General features: G+C 42.5%; 1 protein-coding gene across 9 annotated transcripts in view; it reads left to right on the plus strand.

Annotated features, from left to right (window-relative positions):
- The first annotated feature begins 11796 nt into the window (after positions 1-11796).
- The window catches only part of PCDH17 (protocadherin 17), a 106489-nt gene continuing 99090 nt past the window's right edge, over positions 11797-19195 (plus strand). For 8 of the 9 annotated variants that reach the window (XM_073346085.1, XM_073346104.1, XM_073346110.1 and 5 more), the window contains exon 1: positions 11797-16848. In XM_073346085.1, coding sequence (XP_073202186.1) covers positions 14236-16848 — 2613 coding nt within the window. In that variant the 5' untranslated portion in view covers positions 11797-14235. The remainder of the gene's footprint in view (positions 16849-19195) is intronic. The other variant, XM_073346091.1, reaches the window with a different exon arrangement.

Consider the following 19195-nt stretch of genomic DNA (forward strand, 5'->3'; position numbering starts at 1 on the left):
GATACCCTGGTACAAGTAATTGAATGCCTTCAAGATAAGAACTGAGACCTTGAACTTGATTTGAAATTCTATAAGAAGCCAGTGTAGAGAGTGGAGGACAGCTCTGATGGATTCTCAGAAGCCAGAGCTGCCAAGACACACTCCAGCGTTTTGTACTAGTTGGAGTTTTCTAAGCACTGAAGGCTTCAATGCCCAGATATATTGCCGTGCTTTAGTCCCGCCGAGGGGTGGCAAGGCATGAATAGTTGAGGCTTTCCCAGGATGGGATCCAGTCTCTTAGCCAGTTGGAGATGGTGAATCAATATACTTTGCATTTTGAAGTTAAATTAACTAATCTTCTTCAGTAACACTTTAAACTCAAGTTCCCAAATATGCATTTAATTTAAAGTTAATAACACAGTTATAAATTAGTTATTAAGAAACACAGAAGTTTAAGGATAGATACAAACTAATTACACAGTCCTTAAATCTGAATATATGTATAAAATAACTACCTTACTTTGATGAATATACAGTACTTATTACATCCAAATTAAACTTCTATAATTTAAACAGAACTTTAATTTTAAATGTTACCCCTTTTTATTAAATTGTACTTTCCTTCTTTACACTGCAATGGAGACATCTCTTGAATATGCACATCAGTGAATTACCCAAAGTTAGAAATCCAAAACAGTTATACACAATACATTAAAACCAAGTTCACAATATACATTTTCAGACTGATTTTATTTACAATGCAAATCTTAACTTGGAATGCATGTTAAGATGTTATTTCTGCTAACATTTTAAGATGTTATAATAAAATGAAGCAGTATAGCAGTTCATTTATATTAATTTCTTTAAATTCTAAACTCCTAGGGGCAGCAGCCAGGAATTCTTCTCTTTCTTGGGTAGAACCAAATACTATTTCGGTACTTAACAAATAATAACTAGTGATAGGAACACTAACTAGTGCAAATAGGTACATGATTTTCTCTTTTTCAATTTTTTTAAAAAACAACAACATTGCTATTTGGGTATTGTTAATTTACTCTTGTTTAGTTTGGAGCACAAAACAAGATAACATTTAAGACCATGATTTTCAGAAGTGACTAGTGTTTTGGGTACCTCACATTTTGGGTATCCAGCATAAGACATCTTAAAGGGACCTGATTATCAGAACATGGGTGCTAGGCAATTTCTGAAAATCAAGTCCTTTTAAAGTGTCTTATTTTGGGCAGTCAAAAATTAAGACATCTAAAATGACTAGATGCTTTTGAAAATCTTGGCCTTAATTTTGGGGTATATTTTCTTTTAAAACTTACAGTAAGGGTTACTTTTTAAAAGGCTGTTTCACCTGGGTTGTTCATTTGGTGCTGGTTTTCACTACTGTAGTCTAATAATTTATGACAAGATTGTAACATAACAGTTTGCCTGGAGTAAGGGGTGGTGCATAGCAGCAGCACTAGAGTAGATTGGGCAAGATTTCTAGAGACATAATCCACCCTGACTCCTACTGCTCTGCACAAGTAGCTGACACCTCCATCTCAGGTCAGTTCACCCCAGCTGGCCAACATATTCAGGGAGTAGAACCAAAGCTCCATCTGTTCCCTGGCCAAGGCCCAGGAAGTGGGTCAGCAGCCTCTGCTGGGACCCATGATGCAGGTAGCCAATGCAAAGGAGTGAGCTCTTGAGCCTCCTTACTCTCCTTCAAATTGTCTAAAGGGCATCAATTTAATTGATGATTACATGGTTAAGAGCAATGTTGAGGCCTCAATTTAGCATACAAATAGTCAAATTAAGCAGTTATCTGATATACAGTTACCCTAATGGGGCCATATTAAAAAGAGCTTGAGAGGTGATCCTGGCAATTACAGACCGGTAAGTCTAACATCAGTACCGGGCAAATTAGTTCAAACAATAGTGAAGAACAAAATTGTCAGACACATAGAAGAACATAAATTGTTGCGCAAAAGTCATCAACGTTTCTGTAAAGGGAAATCATGTCTTCCTAATCTATTAGAGTTCTTTGAAGGGGTCAACAAACACGTGGACAAGAGGGATTCAGTGGACACAGTGTATTTAGATTTCCAGAAAGCCTTTGACAAGGTCCTTCACCAAAGGCTCTTATGTAAATTAAGTTGTCATGGGATAAGAGGGAAGATCCTTTCATGGATTGAGAACTAGTTAAAAGACAGAGGACAAAGGGTAGGAATAAATGGTAATTTTTTTAGAATGGAGAGGGATAAATAGTGGTGTTCCCCAAGGGTCAGTCCTAGGACCAATACTATTCAATTTATTCATAAATGATCTGGACAAAGGGGCAAACAGTGAGGTGACAAAGTTTGCAGACAGTACTAAACTGCTCAAGATAGTTAAGACCAAAGCAGACTGTGAAGAACTTCAAAAAGATCTCACAAAACTAAGTGACTGGGCAACAAAATGGCAAATGAAATTGAATGTGGACAAATATAAAGTAATGCACATTGTTAAAAATAACCTCAACTATACACTCAATATGATGGGGGCTAATTTAGCTACAACTAATCAGGAAAGAGATCTTGGAGTCATCGTGGATAGGTCTCTGAAGACGTCCACGCAGTGCACAGCGGCAGTCAAAGAAGTGAATGGGATGTAAGGAATCATTAAATAGAGATAGAGAATAAGACAGAGAATATCTTATTGCCCTTTTTAAATCCATGGTATGCCCACATCTTGAATACTGCGTATAGATGTGGTCTCCTCATCTCAAAAAAGATATACTGGCGTTAGAAAAGGTTCAGAGAATGACAGCTAAAATGATTAGGGGTTTGGAATGGGTCCCATATGAGGAGAGATTAAAGAGGCTAGGACTTTTCAGCTTGGAAAAGAGGAGACTAAGGGGGGATATGATAGAGGTATATAAAATCATGAGTGGTGTGGAGAAAGTGAATAAGGAAAAGTTATTTACTTGTTCCTATAATATAAGAACTAGGGGCCATCAAATGAAATTAATGGACAGAAGGTTTAAAACAAATAAAAAGAACTTCTTCACACAGCGCACAAGCAACCTGTGGAACTCCTTGACTGAGGATGCTGTGAAGGCTAGGACTATAACAGGATTTAAAAGAGAACTAGATAAATTCATGGAGGTTAAGTCCATGAATGGCTATTAGCCAGGATGAGTAAGGAATGGTGTCCCTAGCATCTGTTTGTCAGAGGGTGGAGATGGATGTCAGGACAGAGATTACTTGATTATTACCTGTTAGGTTCAATCCCTCTGGGGCACCTGGCATTGGCCACTGTCGGCAGACAGGATACTGGGCTGGATGGACCTTTGGTCTGACCCAGTATGGCTGTTCTTATGTTCTTATATTGAAAAAGGACCTGATCTTGCAAGTGGTAAGCAATATCAACTCACTGAAGGTTTGGGCCCCACAGGAATCTTATCCCCATAAGAAGATTAAGTGAAGCTTCATGCACATAAATGGACTGTATTGCAGCTACAAACGTCAAACTTTTTCCAAACCTCATGCTCTAGACAACCTTGCATTTTTGCTAATTGGTATGTTTTTCTTTAAAAAGTGAGAATCCTAACCTTTTACTTGACAGATATGTGGATAAAATGCCACATAACATTTTGAAAGCTTATCTACTGTATGCTGTTTACCAGCTTTATGTTGGACCTCACCCAGGAGGATACAAATGAAAAAAGTCCACAGACACAAAGCTATCACCTAAATGGTTGAAATAAATGTGTACACTATTAGTGAATAGTTTTCAACTATGTAAAAGTGCCAAAATACTGCTGTGCTTGTAAAAATGACTATAAAAATGGTTCATTTTTACTCAACAGCTCTATTCCTTGTTTTTATTCACCATTCTGTCTGCTGATTTTAGTGACAAAAATAAGATGTCTTACTGCTTTTTTTCCTCATGTTACCGCTGTAGCTAGAAAAGAGTAAATAAGATTTTATTCCTTCCTGAGGATTAGACACTGAATTGTTTACAGTGTTATAATCAGTTATACCTGTGCAAATCTGCTAAAGCCATACGGTTGGAATCAGTAAAGGAATACTTTGAAATTGAAGACAATAGGGTTTGCACAGGGTGTAACCAAAAGCCTAATCTGGGTTGCAGAACTTTTAGTGCATGATGCATGAGAAAGAAAGAACCAAGTGTGACTCCTAAAGGAGTTTGTAAGGCTTACAAATAGGAGAGAAAAAAAATGTTACTTGTTAACCAAGGAAAATGTATATGAAAATAATTGAGATGATGGACAGACAAAAAAATCCATAATTTCATCTTCTTTTCCAACTACCACTCTCCCTTCTCCCTTTTACATCCAAACTCACAAAAAATGGCTTCTACATTCACTGTGTGGGGATCCTTTCTTTCAGTTCCATCCTAAGCACTTTCTAATATGGCTTCACCCCTCTATACTCTATTGAAACTTCTCTCAACGAAGTCTCTAATGACTTCTTCACAACAAAATCTCAGCACCTGTACTCTAAGGATGAAATGGCTTAAGGATCAGCTAAGGGTAGCATTCCCTATCTGTGACTGACTTCATTGACATAAGTGTATATTACACTGGACTGTCTAATAAGTTGATTGTTTGCTAACCCTATTAATTCACAGATTCTAGATAATAAAATTTGGAACCACTGCTTTCACCATATTTCTTGTGTCCATGTCTTCTTCCTGACAGTGTATGATCAAAAGAGAAAATTACATATTTTACATGCCATCAGGAGCTTATTATTAACTTTGCTAGCTAGTTGTCTCTGTAAATATGAACTCATCTGAGAAATACTGAAAGTTTCTGTTTGCAGTATTTGCAATTTAGACTAAAACCAGGCTTACACCATTAACTGGTACAGTATTTAATAATCACTACTAGTAAAATTCATTTTTATAAGAGTCAGCAACACATACAATTCACCAGCTGAAACATGTAGTTTGATGGAAATACACATTCAGACGCCAAGAATGAAACCACTAAACTAAACTATGGAAACACTTTATTTTTTTAATCAGAGAGTAGAAATGGAAGGAAGAGTTTTTGTGACTCTACCTACTATAGATTCTAGATTTAATAGTGGACTTATTTTTAAGGGACATACATTTATATCAATGGATTTTGATATGCCTAATAAGTGTACTCATTGTAATACAATATTATACACTTACATACATATGAGTATACTGCATGTATGTGTTTATATATTATTACATTAAAAGCTATTTTGGAAAGAATGTTACTGTGGCAAAATCAAGCACTCAAAAATTAGGAAATGCCAAAATTAAGATTGCTCAAGCAATGCTAATTCGGCCCCCTCATGTGTATGTATTATGACATAGTCTTTAATGACATGATCACATTCTTTTTTCCAGAGGATTCTTGCATCATCCAGTGAATGGGTAATTATTTAATATTTCTTTTTATCCTCCTAAACAATATGCATAGCTCAGATCTTATTTACTGCCCATTATTCAAATGCTGTATTGAATACAAAATTATTTTCCTGATGGGCTTTTCTATGATGATCTCACCATAGTATCCAAGTGTTTCACAAGGATGAATGAATTTATCTTCACAACACTCCTGTGTGATTATCCCCATTTCACAATTAGGGAACTGAGCAACAGATATAGTTAGGCCCAAAGTGTCAAAAGCGTGAGCCCAACTTAGGACACTTAGAGCCTTATTTTTCAGAGTACTTAGGATGGGATCCATAAAGGAATGTAGGTGTTACAACACTGAGTGTGATAGCACCTTTGAAGCATCTAGAAAATCACAGGAACACCACTGCAATCCACAAAACCAAAGTTAGGTGCCCAGGTTCCCTGTACAATGAATAGAGAGAGATAAGCATCTTAGAACCCACAAATCCAGCATGCTATGTGCTGAGCTGCCTGAGCTAGCCAATGGGAGATGGTGATGAAAGGGGTTTGTCATAGATCCTATCATTCTCCAAGAAAGAGGCACCTAAAACCAGGCTGCATGAAGCTGTCTATCTCTGCTCAGCAATCCACAAAATGGGAACCAGACACCTGTAGTCAGATAGATGAGGCACCTAAAGTGTTTCTTGTAAGAATGAGTTAGGCACCTGTCTTTGACCACACAATAGAGGTGGAGGGGCCTGCCTTGCAACTTTTAGCTGTGTGGTTATAGCACTTGCCTGGGGTGACCCAGGTTCAATCCCCACCTCTCTGCCAGAGGGGAGAAGAGAATTTGAAAAGACATGTCCCACTCTCAGGAGAGTGCTCTAACTATTGAGTTTGGGATATTCTGATGTGGGGATCTCTCAATCTCTCCTCTTGAAGCTGTTCCACTGTGGATAAATAATGAAAGAGAGATTGAAGCAGGGGGACTGGACCCAAGTTCTCCCACCTCCCATGTGAGTGCCCTACGCACTAGGCTACTGTATCAGTCTCGCTCTTTCTTGCCCAATGACTGTTCCGCTGTGGATAAATATGTAAATAGCCATTGGCCGAGAGAGAGAGAATTATCCTCAATGTGGGGAGGGTGGGAATGAGACATATATTTTCCCACAGGGGTTCTCGGCTATTTGCTGGCAGCAGAGGAATGTAGACACTCAGGGGTCCTGGCAGGGAGCATACTATAGTGGTTATAGATCATTTTGTTTCGGTGCCCCCAGCCTGTCTCTGTCCTACTCTACTCCTATCCACCTTCTAACCCAGTTCCCGTCTCTGCTCCTATTCGATTTCCCCACCTGCTTCAGCACCATCCGCTCTTTTCCTATCCATCTCCTCCACCCTGGATTTTGCTTCCCTCCCCTTCTGCTCCTAACCAATCCACATCCACCTGAACTCCTACCATCCTCTTCCTGCACTTATCCGCCCCTCATTCCTGACTTCCTCTTCTGCTGCAACTGTCGGCTCCCTGCCCTTCCCCCAATGCTTCAGTTCCTGACCCTCTTCACCTATCTATCGAGGTTTAAACTGATGTAAAAATGTCCACATGCAAAATTACATCAGTTTAACTTAGTTAACTTCTGTGTGTGTAGACCACACCTTGGATAACTTCTTGCAAGACACTTCATTAAAATAAAGTAAAATTGGAAATTTAAATATATTATTTGAACTTTAGACATTATTTTGTTAACACACACGAAGAATTCTAATAGACTACAGAAGCACCATTTTACTTTACAGAAGCTGTGCTAATTTGTCCTTACAGGCTGATCCAAAGCCCACTGAAGTCAATGGAAAGATTTTTGTGGGCTTTGGAGCAAGTCTTATATCATGTTAATCTAGATGTTTTATAATTCTATTTTTAATTGTAATTTCAACTAATTTCCTGGTATTGAAGTAAGGCTCACTAGACTATAATTCCCTGGATCACCCTTACAGCCTTTTTAAAAGATAAGTGCATTTACTACCCTCTAATCCTCTGATATAGTAACTGATTTTAATGAGTGCATATTTTATAGCAGCTCAGTCATTTAATTTTTAGATTCTTTCAGAATTCTTGATGTCTATCATCCAGACCAGGTGACTTTTTGATCTTTAGTTCGTCAGTTGCTCTGTTGACACGACATTCTATATAGTACCTCATCTTTGCTATGTGAAAAGAGTAGGTCTGGGGTAGATATCTCCCCAATATTTCCGGTAAAGCCTGCTGAAAATAAAGCATTTAATTTCTCTGCGATGTCTTGATATCCTTTAATTGTTCCATTTGCTACCTGGTAATCCTGCAGACCCACCAATTCTCTCACAGGCTTTCTGATTTTGATATACTTAATAACGTATTGGTTTGTAAGTGTTTGGCTATTTCTGTTCAATTATCTACAGGTACTTTGCTCCTCAAATTCCCTCTTAGGCCTCCTAATTTTCACTTTACTTGCAGTAGTTTATGTTCTGTAGTTTATGTTCTTTTCTGTTAGTTTCACAATGATTGGATTTCTACTTTCTGAAGGACACCTTTTAGACTAAAATAACCTAAATCTTGAACCTTGCCATTTAACCATAATGATTTTCTCCTTGCCATCCTACTTTCTTTTTTAGTTTAGGGATATGAATGTCTTCTATCACTGTTATGATATGTTTAAGTGGCCCCCATGTAGAGACTAAGGATTTTAATTTCAATACTTTTGATTTAAGGTTTTTTTGACTAGTTTCCTGTCTTTTTAAATTGAAATAAAATAAATCCTTCTTTCTCAGGATAGGGTCACCAAGACCTAGTGTTTGGGATGAATCCTTTCTCCAAAGATTTTGAACTTTGTTATATTGTGGTAACTATTATTTAACAGTTCAATTAAAGTTACTTCTTGAAGCAACCGCTGTCTGTTACCTTAAAACGAAGTTGAGAATAGTCCTGCTTTTGTTCGTTCAAAACCAAAAAGTAATAATTTCAGGTGTCAAGAAATTGATTTTCTAAATCTTGTCCTCTTGTACCATTTGACCAGTTCATATGCAGGTAGTTAAAGTAATTTATTATTGCCATTTTATTGGACTCAGTTGTCTTGTTGATCATCCTCAACACTCAATATATTTTTTTCAGATCAGGAGGCTGGTTAGTATAATCCTCCTAGTATATTTGTATTCTTATGTCCTGAGAGTTATATCCACATAGTTTATCTCTTTATGGTCCTCTCTACTCAGAAATTTTATCTCACAAAATATTTCTAATAGGTTTTTTTCCCCCACTAAACATGTGGCATATGCAGAATACATGATGGTGTGGTGCACTACAAAGGTGTTATTGGCACTCATTTGCAATGACCTTCACAACTCTCTTGTGGCTTCTCCACACATGAGTAATGCACCTATTACAAATTAATGCAGATAAAACCTTTATAACACTCTACACAGTCATTTAATATATGCTACATATTTGACAGAAATAAATATTTTAGAAATATCTGCGAGTTGTTAAACAAACAAAAATTATACTATTTGCACATATGGATTGAAATCAATAAATGGCTTTTCATGGCTATAAATTGCATGGCAGAACAAACACCAGAAAGGGAGACAGATGTTTTAGAGGTGCTGAGCACCAAAGTCTATGAAATCAATGGAAACCACAGACAGTCAAAGTCTCTGAAAACAAGGGGTGAAATACTACAGCCACCCCTTGAAGTGGGATGGGATTTCACCTCACACCACTTGTGTCGGTGTTCAGATATGGATTTAAGGGCCTAACTTTAGGTACTCATATTTTGATATTTTTTTCCAAATATTCTACATGTGTATTTAGTATAAATGGTATGTAGCTCTGCTTTTAAGAAAATTTTCCCAGCAAATTTTGCCAGCAAAACTTCCACTGATTTGTATAGAAGTTTTGGCTGAGTAAGCGCTATAGAGTTTGCCCCTTATTTCAAGGTCCTGGGAGCTTATCCTATGTGTGCCCTCAACTTCATTGACTTCAGGGTGAGTTGAGAACTGCTCAGCATGTAAAGTTGAATACTTAATTATATCAAATGGAAAGAGGCAATTGCTGAATTGGGGGGAGGGGAGGGGGAGAGAGAACAAATCCCCAAATGCATCTTATTTCAACTGAACATAAAAATTAGAAAGAAATCCTTTGATGCATATTACTCATCATATTCCATTGTAAAAGTGAAGTGACTATTTTGGCATGCTGGAACCCTACTGGTCCCTAACAGAAAGGCAAACTAGAGACAACATATGTACATAAACGGGCACCCACCCACTCACCCACAAGATGCCCCAAATGCAGTAGTACTGGCTCAGTACACTAGAGGGAGCTAGTACATAAATGCAATGAGACACTTTTTCATATTCACAGAGCATTTATGTCACATATTTCGATATCCTGAAGTATTTAATTTGGCAACGGTTGCCTAACTATATAATAATAACAGCACAAGACCAAAGGATGGGTGATACAAACCTGCTGAGACAACTGAGTATCTTTGTATCGATGTTCCACTTTACAAAATGTGTTGTTGGTTCACGTCTTATTTTGGTAAATAAAAACAGACTAGTTGTAGCAGACAGCCATACACACTGAGCTTTCATCAGCCAGTCAGAATCCTCCTTTCAGAAAGCCCAGTTTATAAATATACCATATATATATAGTGTCTCTCTTTGGCACACAGACTATGTGTACGTTTCAGTTTAGCGATTCCACACTGTAACAGATAGATAGATAGATAGATAGATAGATAGATAGATAGATAGATAGATAGATAGATAGATAGATAGATAGATAGATAGATAGATAGATAGATAGATAGATAGATTTTACACAGCATTAGTTTCATAACGGTTAGAAGCAGAATCATTCTGCATGGCAAACTAGCCATTTTAAAGCTACAAAGGGGTCTTAGGATTGGGAAGAGCTCTAGCAAGGACACTGATTTGAATATATAAATGTAAAATATGTACTCTGAGTTGAATGATATTGATGGACATAACTAAAAAAAAGCCTGAGTGTAATTTCATTGACTCAGGCAAAAAACCCCTCTCTCACCTGAATTTTTAACAAACTGCTCTAAAATAATTTCCAGAAGCCTCTTGTAATTGCTCTAGATTTTATTTTCTTTACTTCCTAAATGATACATGTTACTCACTTACACATTCGTCATTCACAATTTATAAATGGCAGCTTAACTTTAGTATTTATGAATTGAGATCAATACATTAGCAATCAAAACACTCACCTTTCTATTTCAATACATCATGCTTCCCTCCTCCTCCCCCAACTTTCGCCCGCGATGTCTGAACAGTAGTCGAAGTTTACAGAGCTCTCTCCCAGATGGCTGCTTTAAGAGGGAATATATGTGTAGAGACTGTAGTCCTAGTTTCGGTACTAAAACATTACTCCAGGAAAAGAAAGGGGTGACAGAGCACGCCAGGTGCTTCTAAATATTGGTAATACTTGGATGCAAAAGAATCTTCTTGTGGTCCAGAATCATTTGCAGAAGTGCCGAAATTGCCTATTCTAGTTGTTTACCACCGCATTGGCTTCCATAGGTACCATACAGCATTCGGACAAAGGTTCCTTTGTGCCTGATAAGATTTATATTTTGGTCATCTTGTGAAACCTGCCTACTGTGGTTAGGGTGGGGCCCGATTTCTAATGAAATGTTTAACGGACCTGCGGAGAGGGCAGATATATTTGATTATCGCCTCTTGAGACACTTATTGATCAGTATGTGCTGGAAAAATTATAATATTCGGGATATCTGTCATGCATTACTACATTAGTGCGTTTCAAATAATTGTTTATCAAGTGGCAACTCAAATGTTTTTACCGAAGGCAGGGGAGTTGGGTAAAGATCGCTGCCTACCCGCCGGTATCACAGAAGATATACAAGACCAGCAGCTGGATCACACGGCACATTCTCCCATTCCCACAGTGAAGCATTCTAACCGTACTCAGGGATTTACGTGGAGAACCTGTTGGGAATCTGGGATCTATGTCATCTATGCAAATTTCATCCCGTCATACGCCGCTACTACAGTTTGTTTAATGTCTGACATATGGGAAGTATTGGTCCTAATTTTTCTCTATTTCCAGCGATCACCGAAGACTCCTTAATATTTCTACAAAAAAATTTAAAAATGCCAGAGAAACACTGCAGTGTGTAGAAATGAGAGACTGCAATTTACAAGCAACAAGCCCTTCTCACATTGTTAGTCTCCAATCTAACCGATCTAATCAATGACACCAAAGCACTGGGGATTCAAGCACCGCCTCCCCAAGCCTTTCCACTGATTCTCATTGGCGGCCAGGTTCGGAGGCAGGTTCTTTTCCTCAGCACGGATTGGCTGGCAGGGAATCAGTATCAATGTTTAAGCAGCGGCGTGAGGTGAATAGAGTCAGTCGGCAAGAGGCACTGGGAGAGAGCGATGGGGCTGAGAACCCAGCAAATGCTGCAGTAAGGGAGGGGGGGAGCTATAAGAGACAGTGTTCCAACTGTTGAATTTTCGCAAATCTCCACTTACCTACGGACGGCTTGTACTGTGGATCTGTTTTCTCTGAAATCGACATCTCTTTTGCATACGGTCTGGTTAACGTTGGCTAATGCCTTACTGAAAGGTGCCACCCTTCAATGAGACCGAGAGAAGAATTTTTAAAAATCCCTCTACAACAGACTGCAGAATTAACTATGTACAGTGGCTCCGGACTCAAATAAAGGAGAAAAAAACAGCACAGAACTGAGACTTGGAACTAGAGCTGTGGGCATTTCAATGGGAACCTGTGCTTTCCCCCCCCGTTAATGTGCAAGATCTCTGGGTGTTTCACACATAACACTGAGGAAAGGTGGCTAAAAAACACTCAGCAAAGCAGGAGACAGACGCGCCTCTGTGCCCGTGAGTGGATAACAGCCTTGTTTTCCTGATCCCCAGTCTCCCGGAGAAAGAGGTATAGTAAAAGTGCAGCTGGATCCGACACCCTCCTCTTTCTTCCCCTCTCTCTTTTTTCCTTCAAAACATGAATCTGATTTCTCTGTCTATAGCGTGAGTCAGAAAAGCGTTAGGAAGAAGCTGCAACTAATGTCTGTGAAGGGAGGAACATGAGGCGATAGTGAATGTGATTTGTTCTGCTGGATCTGACTCATCCAGCAGATTGAAACACCTGCATTTCTGGATGTGTCAATCATTTCTTTTCGGCTGTTAAAAGAACCTGAAATAAAATTTAACACTCCCCCCATATATACCTATACATAATATCACTGGGGAGGTAAATCATCCCTGGTGAACGCATCTGGCATTGCAGCCGCTCTTTCCCCATACACCAAGATGCACAGAAAGACTATTACAGCTTGAAAAGACTGCAAAATGCATCACACCAAACACTGAATTGTATTTGTTTTATTCCAAAAGAATTGTCGATCAAAATATTTGCCTCTTTTATTCATCGCCAAGATTCCCCCTCCCCTAAATGAAGAGGACTAGGAGGCAGTGTCATTGGAAGGAGATGCTGAATAGAAAGAAAAGAGAGGCACTTGACAGCTCAGCCTTGTGAATGCAGAGACTGTTTCCCTTTTAGCGAGAGACTAAGAGAGTGTGTGTGTGGTGGGTTGCTTTTATTTTTTTGTTCCTCCTCGCCCTCTTTTTTTAAATCAGTGCATCCAGCCATGGGTTGCCTGTTGATTTCCTCTCGAGTAGAGAGAAAAGCAAACTGGAATTAAACTGCATCGAAAAGTGCGGCTCCACAGACACACACACACACGCAGTGTGAGTGAGAAAGAGAGGATGTGGTGGTGGCGGCGGCTACTGGCCTGTCTTAAAGAAACCCAAGTGTGCATTTGATTGAGCACAGCCTGTGATTTAAAACAAAACAAAACCAAAAAAAACCCACATCTATCGCTAGTGGTGACGAGCAGCTGGTGGGTTTCTTAATCCCCCCCCCCCCAAAAAAAAAAGAAAAGAAAAGAAGAGAGGGAGGCTAGTGGCGCGGGTAGAGAAAGGAAACTACAAATCCGGACACTAGTTTTCACACTGCAATTTCCCTCCCCTCTTTTTGTTGTTCGGCAAGGAAAGAGTGAGCGTGGAGGAGCCGGCGAGGGGGAAATACCGATGGCAGCGAGATGCAGTTCTCCGCCGCAAGCAATGCAAGATTAGATCTCTAAATGCAGCAAAACACTCCCTGAAAACCAACAACCCCGCGGTGCAATCAGACATTTCACTGCCTCTCACTGCACACGGAGCGGGCTTCTACACAGGCGAGAGACTCTTTTTACCCCCCTCCCCCGCTATCTCCCCCTCCTACCCACCCTCCACTCCATCAGTCGCATCACAAGCAATGAGTAGCAAATAAGCGTTTTCTGTTTACGGTCCTGCTTCCCAACAGCCAACTCCTTTTTCTATATATATTTTTTTAAATTTCTTGGACTGATCTGGAAAACCACCACTGCCACCGATCATTTTTTATACTCTTTGTAAATCGGCGGATATTAAAGGGGAAAAAAATCAAACAACCATTCGGATCCGTCTAAAGAAAAAGGTATATTTTTATTCTCCTCCTCCTCCTCCTCCAGCTGAAGTTGGGCAGCCTAAGTAACTGTGCGGGGATTGTGTGGCCGCAGAAGCGCTTGATTTGAGGCTGCTTTTCTCTCGCTCTCTCGCCCCTCCCTGCGAGCTACATGCTCCATTTGCTGCCCCGCATCCTGTGTCTCTGCAGATGTTTTAGAGCAACAGGTTCAGCAACTTAAAACACAGGGGTGGGGAGCGGGAACGGAAGAAGGGAGCGGGAAGAAGGCGGCGGAGGAAGAGGGGGCAGGGGCCACCCCGGTGCTGCCGCAGCTGCCACCACCCCCTGGCTCGGGGATGTACCTTTCCATTTGTTGCTTCTTCTTCTGCTGGGCTCCTGCCCTGACTCTGAAGAACCTGAATTATTCGGTGCCGGAGGAGCAGGGGGCGGGCACGGTGATCGGGAACATCGGCAGGGATGCCCGGCTGCAAGCGGGGGCGGGCGGGCCGGCGCCGGCGCCGCCGCCGCCGGCGGAGCGGGGAGGCGGCCGGGGAGCCAAGTCGACGTTCCGCGTGCTGGAGAACTCGGCGCCGCACCTGCTGGACGTGGACGGCGAGAGCGGGCTGCTCTACACCAAGCAGCGCATCGACCGCGAGGCGCTGTGCCGCCGCAGCGCCAAGTGCCAGCTCTCGCTGGAGGTCTTCGCCAACGACCAGGAGATCTGCATGATCAAGGTGGAGATCCAGGACCTGAACGACAACGCGCCCGCCTTCCCCTCCGACCAGGTGGACATGGACATCTCGGAGAACGCGGCGCCGGGCACCCGCTTCCCCCTCACCAGCGCCCACGACCCGGACGCCGGCGACAACGGGCTGCGCACGTACCTGCTCACCCGCGACGACTACGGCCTCTTCTCGCTGGACGTCAAGTCGCGGGGCGACGGCACCAAGTTCCCGGAGCTGGTGATCCAGAAGCCGCTGGACCGCGAGGAGCAGAGCCACCACACGCTGGTGCTGACGGCGCTGGACGGCGGCGACCCGCCCCGCTCGGGCACGGTGCAGCTCAACGTGCGCCTCATCGACTCCAACGACAACAGCCCCGTCTTCGAGGCGGCCTCGTACGTGGTGGAGCTGCCGGAGAACGCGCCGCTGGGCACCGCCGTCATCGACCTCAACGCCACCGACGCGGACGAGGGCACCAACGGCGAGGTGCTGTACTCCTTCAGCGGCTACGCGCCCGAGCGCGTCCGCGACCTCTTCAGCATCGACCCGCAGAGCGGCCTCATCCGCGTCAAGAGCAACCTGGACTACGAGGAGAGCGGCCTCATCGAGATCGACGTGCAGGCCCGCGACCTGGGGCCCAACCCCATCCCCGCCCACTGCAAGGTCACCGTGCGCCTCATCGACCGCAACGACAACGCGCCCGCCATCGGCTTCGTCTCCGTCCGCCAGGGGGCGCTCAGCGAGGCCGCCCCGCCGGGCACCGTCATCGCCCTGGTGCGGGTCACCGACCGCGACTCCGGCAAGAACGGGCAGCTGCAGTGCCGGGTGCTGGGCGGCGGCGGGGCGGGCGCTGTGCCCTTCGCCCTGGAGGAGAACTCCGACAACTTCTACACGGTGGTGACCGACCGGCCGCTGGACCGCGAGGCGCAGGACGAGTACAACGTGACCATCCTGGCCCGGGACGGGGGCAGCCCCCCGCTCAACTCTACCAAGTCCTTCTCGGTGCGGATCCTGGACGAGAACGACAACCCGCCCCGCTTCAGCAAGAGCCTCTACGTGCTGCAGGTGCCTGAGAACAACATCCCTGGCGAGTACCTGGGCTCCGTGCTGGCCCAGGACCCAGACCTGGGCCAGAATGGGACTGTGTCCTACTCCATCCTGCCCGGGCACGTGGGCGACGTCTCCATCTACACCTACGTCTCCGTCAACCCCACCAATGGCGCCATCTATGCCCTGCGGAGCTTCAACTACGAGCAAACCAAGCACTTTGAGTTCCGCGTGCTGGCCAAGGACTCAGGCTCGCCCCATCGTGAGAGCAACGCCACAGTGCGTGTCACGGTGCTCGACGTCAACGACAACGCGCCCCTCATTGTTCTGCCTGCCCTCATCAATGACACTGCGGAGCTCCAGGTGCCACGCAACGCTGGCGTGGGCTACCCCGTGGGCACCGTGCATGCCCTGGACAGTGACTTTGGGGAGAGCGGACGCCTCACGTACGAGATTGTCGAAGGCAATGAGGAGCACCTCTTTGAGATGGACCCCACCAGTGGTGAGATACGCACTTTGCATCCATACTGGGAAGAACTCAGTCCCGTGGCTGAATTGGTGGTCAAGGTCAGTGACCATGGCAAGCCCAGCCTCTCAGCCGTGGCTAAGCTGATTGTCAGGGCCTTGGCTGGACCACTGCCCGAAGCTGGTGAGCCACAGGTGAATGGTGAGCAGCATCGGCGACCACACTGGGACCTGTCGCTGCCCTTGATTGTGACCTTGAGTACCGTCTCCATCATCCTACTAGCTGCCATGATCACCATTGCTGTGAAGTGCAAGCGGGAGAACAAGGAGATCCGCACCTACAATTGCCGCATCGCCGAGTACAGCCATCCCCAGCTGGGAGGAGGGGGCGGCAGCAGCGGGGGAGGAGGAGGAGGCAGCGGTGGCGGGGGTAAGGGCAAGAAGAAGAAGATCAGTAAGAATGACATCATGCTGGTGCCCAGTGAGGGGGAGGACAGCAGGGGCCCCCTCAATGTCATGAACGTAGTGAGCAGCCCATCCTTGGCCACCTCACCCATGTACTTTGACTACCAGACCCGTCTGCCCCTCAGCTCACCCAGGTCCGAGGTGATGTATCTGAAACCCGCCTCCAACAACCTGACTGTGCCCCAGGGACATGTGGGCTGCCATACCAGCTTCACAGGGCAAGGAACTAACGCCAGCGAGGCTCCCCCGAGCCGGATGTCCATAATTCAGGTAGGAGACTTTTAGAATAACCTGGACCTCACTTTAGACTCTGGTTTAAACTTTACAGTTTGTCTGCAGTGAAACCTGTTGTAAGGCACCAACAAAAATCAGTCACTTCAGGGAGGTGGACTTATTAAAATAAAGGTGTGCAGATCATACTTGAGGGATCTGATTCTGTTCTCATGCTGGTGTCACCAGTGTAAATCAAAAGTTATTCCACTGACATAAATGGAGTTACACCAGTCTAAAGCTGGTCTATGTGAGAACACAGTCAAGCTTAATATGTTTGGTATACTTTGGGGGTAGTCTCCTAAAACAGGAACTGCCTAATAAAGGTGAGAGAGACCAGGTAGGTGAGGTAATATCTTATATTGGACCAGCTTCTGTGGGTGAAGAAGACAATCTTTCAAGCTACACAGAGCTCTTCTTCAAGTCTGGGAAAGGCAAACTCACCCACCTTGTCTCTCTCATAACCTGGGACCAACATGGCTACAACAACACTGCAAACAACTATTAAAGGTTGTCTCTTCCACAGGTTTCACTGAACTTTTGTTTGGGGCGGAGATGGGGTGGGATATTTGAAGAAGTTATGTCTGCTGCTGTAACCAACAGGACATTGCAGAAACTGTACACACTAAGGACACACTTTTTTTTCCCGAGGAAATCTATTGCAACAGTGAATATAGCCTTCCAATCCTGTATGTAATATGGACTATTTCCAAAATGTATGCTTTTAATTTTTTTATTTTCCTTTTTTGACCATATATACATATATTTTTTATCTTTGACACAGAACAGTATAATTTGGGGCCCCATTACTTCTTTTTCTTCTCTGAAAACAATAAAACTTTCAGTCTTGGAAAGTTCGCTTAGTTAACTAGATTAAAATGTAAGTGATAGTTCCTTCTTCCCTCCCCAATGTTAACAAACCTCAAATCCTATTGTAAATCAACAGAATGACTAGTCAGATTTCCAGTAGCCTGAATCAGTATTGACTATTGCTTTATAGTGAAAGACTTGCATGCTCTGTTGTTTTTTTATCAAAGCTCATTTTTGAAAAATGCAGTAGTGGGCCACATTCTGCCTTCAGTAACACTCATCACCCATTGACTTTCATGTATGTCAGTGGTGGCAGAATTTGGGCCATTGGATTGAGTTTAATGTTTAATTAACAGAACAACTTAATACATAGTGTGCGGTTTGAAGTTCAAACACAGAAGATGTTTCTGGAGCAGTGGGCTTATACCATGAAATTGAGGGCAGAATCTGGCCCTAATTGATCTAATTTAAAGTATTCCTTGATTAGTGTGGCTTAATGTTCAAATGTTACAGGTATGCTCCAAAGAAATTTTTAGAGTTTTCATTGAATGCAGGCTCTGGGTAATGACTATTAAATATATCTGAAGTGTCATATCTGTTTTGTCCTGTGGTTCTCCTAATATGCTGTTCTGAGTCATAGGGGAATGAGCTGAGTGTATCAAAAGTGACACAGACTCATTTTATGTTGCCAGCTAATGAGAAAAAGTTGCACTGTAGACACTTAATATATCAAAAAGAAATTCGTAATGCATTTGAGGCTTCATATGATGCAGTTTTGTGAACACCAAATTTACTAGTTTCCAGTGGCATCTAATATTCTCAAGGGAGGTAGCCAATAATTGATCTACTATAGCTCTATATTTTAATAACTGCAGAAAAAATGCCATGTGTACAAGGTCACTGCAAACTATTCCTCAACCCACTGTTGAGTTGTGTCACAGAAACAATTTCATTTTATGCTTATCATGAATTTGTGTTACTATCAATTAGGTGGTTGAGTAATATTCAAAATCAGAAATTAATTTTAACAAAAAGTGACACTTCAGGAGCAATATTAGGTTAGGGCAATACTGAAAATAATTTGAATATAATTCATGCTTTAAAAGACAAATAACTTTCAATGACTCTTGTTTAAGTCATGTAATTTTTTTTTACTATAAAATGAAGTTGTTAAAATACAAAAATTCTTTTTTTTTCCAAGTGACAAGTGTAATACTTTCTAAAACACAGAAAATTATATTCTCTTGCAACCATGTAATGTTTATATAAAGCAATTAATACATGTATTGATGCTACCCAATAGTAAAGATTCAACTGTAGTGTAAGATCTCAGTCGTAAATATTATTCCTTTTTTAAAGTGTTCACTGTATCATATCAGTCATGATTTTTTTTTTAGATTTATATAAAACTGAAAGAGGAATTTCCTCTCGTAAAAAAAGGTGTGTTGTGGTTTCTGTGAAAGTTTTGCTGTGATGACTGTGGAAAATCTTAACCGTAATTCCTGATAGCATGAACCTGTATACCTAATATTTAACT

The sequence above is a fragment of the Lepidochelys kempii genome, chromosome 1 (genome assembly GCF_965140265.1).
Source record: "Lepidochelys kempii isolate rLepKem1 chromosome 1, rLepKem1.hap2, whole genome shotgun sequence".
NCBI classification, from domain to species: domain Eukaryota; kingdom Metazoa; phylum Chordata; order Testudines; family Cheloniidae; genus Lepidochelys; species Lepidochelys kempii.